The sequence below is a fragment of the Sinocyclocheilus grahami genome, unplaced genomic scaffold (assembly GCF_001515645.1).
Source record: "Sinocyclocheilus grahami isolate Dianchi unplaced genomic scaffold, SAMN03320097.WGS_v1.1 scaffold343.1, whole genome shotgun sequence".
NCBI classification, from domain to species: domain Eukaryota; kingdom Metazoa; phylum Chordata; class Actinopteri; order Cypriniformes; family Cyprinidae; genus Sinocyclocheilus; species Sinocyclocheilus grahami.
Window position 1 is genome coordinate 1,186,280 of NW_015505522.1, and position 6,818 is coordinate 1,193,097.

The window sequence follows — 6,818 nt, forward strand, 5'->3', positions numbered from 1 at the left end:
GGGAGTAAATGACGACTGCTATGTTCATTATTACATCCAACAACAGAACACCTCAATCGCTTAGGAGTCATTCTTGTCTACATCTGCTCCAGCAGAAGGCGGACTGATGACAATCACTCAGTGCGGGTCTAAGGTAAGACACCAGTCCAGTCTGTTCTGAGACGCTACTGTCAATCAAACAATCATGGGGGGGCCTAGGTCTGTGTGATGTCACACAGACAAGAAGCTGAGAATGGCTTGAGTTGAGAAAGGGGTAATGATTTTAGTAGATTTTAAAAAAAAACACTGGGTGGATTTTTATCATTATAGGGTGGTTGTGTACACACACTGCCTACACACATTTCAGTTCAAACAACTTGTAAAAGTGCATGTCGCATCCAATGATCCCTTGAAGGTACCAAAGGTCAAAGTAAGTCTAGAAATTATAAAGAAGATGTAATAAATACATGTAATACAAGATGAAATACATCACTCTGGGAAGGGTTACAAAGCTATTTCAAAGGCACTTGGACTACAAAGAACCATAGTGAGATCCATTATCCCCAAATGGAAAAAAAAAAAACTGGCACAGTGTCAAACCTTCCAAGAAGTGGTTGACCTTCCAAAACTCCACCAAGAGCATATAGCGTGGACTCATCCAGGAAGTCACAAAGTCCCAAGGATGGCACTGAAGGAACTATGCAGACCTCTCTTGCATCAGTCAAGGTCACTGTCCATGACTCCGCTGTCTGAAAGACACTGAAACACAAAAATGACATTCATGTAATAGTGGCGAGGTGAAACCCTAACCCAGAAGAACTTTAATGCTCGACTGAATTGTGCCGAAACATACCTTGATAATCCTCAAACTTCTTGGGGAATGTTTTGTGGACTGATGAGTTGAAAGTGGAACTGTTTGGAAGACAATAATAAGTTTAATAACTGTTGATTCTAGAGACTCTGCAGTCCTCGTGTTGTTAGAACTTAAAGTGGCATTTGATACAGTAGATCAAAGAATCGTGTGCGCATGTCTTGAGAATTCAACGAGTGGCTCTTCAGTGGTTTAAGTCCTGTTTGTCAATTAGATATTTTACAGTCAATCTTGGTCAGGTTTTATAGAGCTCAGCTCTTCTTACCTGTGGGGTCCCCCAAGGGTTTATTCTTGGCCAACTTTTGTTTTCCCTTTATATGCTCCCAAATGGGATCTATTCTTTAGAAACATGAAAGAATTATACCTTAGTATACCAATGACATGCAGATTTATCTAATATTTAAAAAAAATACTTCAATAATAGGAATAATTTAATTCCTTTTTGATCTTGTCTAAATTCTGGATGTCCTTACATTTCCTAAGGTTCAATGAAAACAAAACAGGCATCATTATGTCTGGGCTAAAGTTGCACCCAAGCTTTGGAACTATTTACTTTTTCATGTTGGAGCAGCTCCAACTTCTGTATATCCACTTTTAAAACATATGTGTTGTCTTCGGATTTTAATTGTACATAGCATAAGCCGACAGTTTTTTTTTACATGTATGATTTTATTATATCAATGTATGTGTTTACAGACTTTCTCAGGTCGCTGAACACATCAGTGGTCATTGTTGCTCATGTTGCAGGACGTCGTCAGCTCTCCACTGAAAACGAGACGCTATAAAAAACTTTATTTCATATAGTGCCTTTAAAGGAAGCTTCTCAAAGCACTGTACAAAGTAACATCCTTTACAATAAAAACTAATTTAAATACACAAACCAGCAGAAAATAAAATTGCACACATACTAAATGCAGCCCAAATACATTTTAAGATAAGATTTAAAAATTTGGGCCTCGTGAATCGCAATTGGAAGTAAACTTTTTAACTGTGTTTTTGCAGATGGGGGCCAAACATCTAAAAAGAATAAAAATGACTGTGATTCTTCATTTTCCTTTAAAAATCCTCCATTACAGAGTCATCAATAGTTATTGAGTGTTGCAGAGCTGAGAAGCATAACTTTAGTCATCACTTTTTATACAGAAAATTGTTAGTCATCCAATTCACTTATATTAACAACTGTGTAAGAATAAGTGTAAAACCCACATTATTATAGATAGAAATGTCTGAGTGTGCAACCGAGACACAATAGCCTTTGATTCTAGTATTTTATTTGCTTACTAACATTCACAATTGTTCATCCATAGTAGGCTACTATGTAGATCGTGGTAATTTTAATCATGCGCAATATCTTTAATATAAACATTTTACAAAATATAATACATAATTATTATTTAATATAGACGGCTAAATTCTATATATTGTGGCACTACATTATAATGTTTCGGAATAAAATAAATTTGGTTTAACAAACATATAATTCTATTGTGACTCCAATCAAACGTGTAGAAAGAAGCATGTTCTCAGCAGTGCTGAGGGTAATGCATTACAAGTAACGCGAGTTATGTAATCAGATTACTTTTTCAAGTAACTAGTAATGTAATGTATTACTTTTAATTGACTGACTGACAGCTTTCCTGTCCTGTGTTGAGAGAAATTGGGAGTGAAGTGCGAAAAGTAACGCAAAAGTAACATAATGCTTTTCATAAAAAGTGACGCAATTAGTTACTTTCTTATGGAGTAACGCATTATTTCAATGCATTACTTTTAAAAGTAAATTTCCCAGCACTGGTTCTTAACATGTCCAAAGGTGGAAAAAAAGAAAGATTATCGTATTTCTGAGGAGGTATTTAGACTTTAATGAAATGAAGCCAAACCTGGTATACAGAATGCCCCAAAAACATATTTACAAGCCAGAGACAGCCAATTAAAGGGAGTTAGAAAGATCATTCAGTACAAACCAGTTAGTGAAAGTCCTGCTGGTATGCTACAGCTGTTCATTTGAAAGAGTAGAAAAGAACGAGGCTCAGGGAAGAGATGAGTAAATACAGGGACAGTCGAGGAAGGCGGAAAAATTTCATCTGCAGCCGTCACCACAATAAACGCCGTAATTTATAGTCATGAATAAATTCTAAACTGCAAAGTGACTGCTGCTCAAGCTGCAGGAAGAGAAGTGTATTCACATCAGAGGAAATAGAGACACATGTACATATCAACAAACATATATATTACACTGCAGTCAGAAAGAGGTACTGCTGCTCATCATAGACAGGGAATATTATTGGACAACGGGCCTCATTCGTGAACCACAAGCAGAATTGTGGAAATTATCTGTAAAACCGTTCTTATGTAGGGCCTTTAAGTGACAGTTTCAAGAAGAATAGTTTTACTTTTGAAACTCTTGCATGATGTGACTGTTTACTAAAGAATAGTTTCATCCGCATAAACTCTCACACGGTGCAACATTTAAGAATAAAAATGTTCTGTTGCATGTGATACGTGGTACAACAATTTACACAAGAACAGTTTAACTTTCATAAACTGTTGCATGTGAATGCTTTTACTTGCATAAATGCGCATGGTGCGACAGTTTATGCAAAAATAAATTTTAAACTGTCATGTGGTACAATAGTTTAAATAAGAACAGTTTAAGCAATAAAACTTCACTCCATTTATTTTCCAAATGCAGAGCATCCATTGCTGAGACACTGATGCAGTGCTACATTTCCCCAAATCTGATGAAGAAACAAACTCATCCTAATCTTGGACGGCCTGAGGGGGAGTTCTCTTTCAATAACACAATAAATGTCATGATTCATGTAAAGCTTGTATGTGCTATTATGTACTCATCACTATAATCATATTATCATCATGTAGTGACTCATAAACCCCTAAAACAATAGTTTAGTCTAAGTCAAGCTCTAAACCGTACCTTTCGGAATGGATTATGACATTTTCCTCAAAACGCTTTAAAACACGAGATCAGAAAGTATAGAAGGAAGCAGAAAAGATCCTTCACTCACCTCCGCAGGAGATGTCACGGACATCAAGGCCAAAGAATGAAGGCAAGAGAGAAGAATAAAAAGAGAAATAAAAACTGAAAGAAAGAAAGATTCGAGAAATGTATTAATTATGGTTGCAGCCAGCACATAGGAAAATGCTCAACATCCATTTCAGAACAAAAAATGGGAGACATTAAGGAAACATTTTCAGTAGAGTGTAGCAGCAACTGAGATATAATCGGTCTTACCTTCTCCTCTAGATCTTTAATCTGTCTCCTCTGAATGTCAGTCTTGTCCTCCAGGTCTCTGATCCTCTGCGTTGAGAGAAACACACGTCACAGATTGTTTATTATGTCATTGCTGCAAACAGGTTTGAAATCATTGATTACGGTACAGTACAATTACAGCGCTTATTAATATTAAATCTCATTTATAAATACAGTCTAAGACCACCAGTTAAATCCCCAGAAGATTAACATACAGTAAATAGCATAGAAATGTGACATTTAAATAGTATGTGTTTTACGTTATATCATATTTGATGCATCAGGCTTTTTGGCTCATTGTATGACAGTGAGATATCGAGCTCAGACTCCAGAAGGAAAAAACATTTTCATTTATTCAGAGCATTGTTATTTTATTATAATTTTTTGTTAATATTTTTAATTCTATTTTATTTTTATATTTTCTTATTTCAGGTTAAAGTTTTAGTCACTTTTATTATTATTGTTATTATTATTATATATTTTTTTAACTAGTTAACATTTATTTTTATTCCAAGTAAGGTTTTTATGGTTTTAGTTTTAGTTAACAGTAACAATTCAGAGGCGCAAACGGAGCAAAAATATGCAATTTGGTGCAGATATTTTAATTTATACAACCAAAAGTAAGATGAAATACTGATAGCTTGTAATGTAAATCAATGATTTATATATATATATATATATATATACACCATTTACATAAAATGTATATAAATATCAGTTTTCACTCTTTATCTTCTTATCTTCTTCTGTCTTAGTAAGTTGATACATAATGCTTAGTTTTAACATCTATAGCTTTTAATGTGGGGGCAAAATATATAATGTGATGAAATACAATGATGATTGAGAGATGAACAAATAAATGTTCCTCAAAAGCATGTAGTATCATATTTGAGCCAAGCCATTTGTCACGTGCTTCAGTGTTGGAGGAAACACATTACAAGTAATGCGAGTTACATAACCAGATTACTTTTTCCAAGTAAATAGTAAAGTAACACACAAGTTTGTTTTGAAAACTTTGATTTCCCATGTTGAGAGAAATTATTTTTTTTTATATTAAAAACAAATAAGCAAGCTCAGCCCAGATGAGAAAAAGTAAAGCAAGAGTAACAATGCATCACTTTCCATAAAATGTAACGTAATTAGTTGTAACTCAATATTGTAATGCATTACTTTTAAAAGTAACTTTCCCCAACATTGCCCATCTTAACATTAAACAAAAAAATCAAAATAATAATATGACTTTTCAAATTCTTCCATCATGAGGATGCCTTCTCTGGCATGGATTTGAAATATAAAAGACAAAGTCTCTTCTTTTTTATTACTTTATCTTATGTTTTATGTTTGGTTACATGAAACACATACTACATGCATAAAAGTATGATGTGAGCGGCACCTGATGGGCCTGATGGAGCAGCTCCATCCTCTCCTGCAGCACCTGACAGTCATATTCTCGGCTCTTACGCAGCATCTGTCTGCGCAGTTTCTCCACAGCTGCGCGTAACTCGTCCTTCTGCAGCTCGTCCAGGGGTTCTCCGTATTTGATGACTTTATCTTGCTGCAGTGCATTGTACAGGGTCGCCTCCAGCTCCTGGATTTGCTGTTACACACACACACACACACACACAACACACACACAAAAACACACACACACACACACACACAAAAACACACACAAACACACACACAAACACACACACAAACACACACACAAACACAAACACACGCACACGCACACGCACACGCACACACACACATACGCAAACACACACACACACACACAAAAAGTATTGCCAAAATACTTTTGGAAGCACATGAAAATCGAAGAGCAAATTGATGCCTACACTGCAAAAAAAAGAATGATTGTTCTGTACGCTGTAATGGATTATAAGATAATAAACAGGTAAGATATATGATTTCTTCTCAGATCTATATATTTTATGACCCTGTCTTGAATTTATGTGCCTGTACATCACAAGACTGTACATTATCCCTTAAATGTTTGTTTCGTTTGAACTTGTTTGTTGGTCTTGGCTCAAAGCTGCCTTCTAGGAATCAGTATTTTGTGTTTAATTGTTTACTTAAACTGCCGTTCAGAAGTTTGCGATCAGTAAGATGTCTTTTCTATTACTTTTTATCTATCCTTGCTGAATACAAGTATTAATTTATTTCAATAATAAAAAAATAAAAACTTTTGAACGGAAGTGGACATTGTTACAAAAGATTTCTAGGAAAAGCAGGTGACAAGTGTCTGGCAAATGCATTTTTGACAAAAGTGCTTTCTTTAAAGCTTTGTTGTAATTAAATAAACACAAAATTATTCTAAAATGTGTCAGGTAGTGTACAAATAATGTGTAAAAATAGGGCTTGTTGTTTGTACCATCTCGAGCTCCAGGTCCATCATCTTCTGATGCAGAGCTGCTTCTGTGCCTTCAATCTGCTGTATCCACTAAATCACAACACACATGCTGGTTACTGACAAACATCTGTCTACATCGCAAATAATCATTACGCTCCTTCACTATCAGAGTGAGAAAAGCATGTGAAGTAAATATAGTATATATTAGTACTGTGACACTTCTAAAGTCATGACTAGTGTTGCAGTCAAGAGACCACCTAAACTGAGACCAAGTCAAGACCAAGACCAGAATCTGTCGAGACCAAGACAAGACAAGACCAAGACCAGAATCTGTCGAGACCAAG

General features: G+C 35.3%; 1 protein-coding gene across 1 annotated transcript in view; it reads right to left on the reverse strand.

Moving 5' to 3' along the window:
• Positions 1–3,872: 3,872 nt before the first annotated feature.
• The window catches only part of LOC107603223 (janus kinase and microtubule-interacting protein 2-like), an 18,051-nt gene continuing 15,105 nt past the window's right edge, over positions 3,873–6,818 (reverse strand). The window contains exons 13-16 of the mRNA XM_016295965.1: positions 6,496–6,564; positions 5,512–5,715; positions 4,101–4,166; positions 3,873–3,947 (exon numbers count right to left, since the gene is read on the reverse strand). Coding sequence (XP_016151451.1) covers positions 3,897–3,947; positions 4,101–4,166; positions 5,512–5,715; positions 6,496–6,564 — 390 coding nt within the window. The 3' untranslated portion in view covers positions 3,873–3,896. The remainder of the gene's footprint in view (positions 3,948–4,100; positions 4,167–5,511; positions 5,716–6,495; positions 6,565–6,818) is intronic.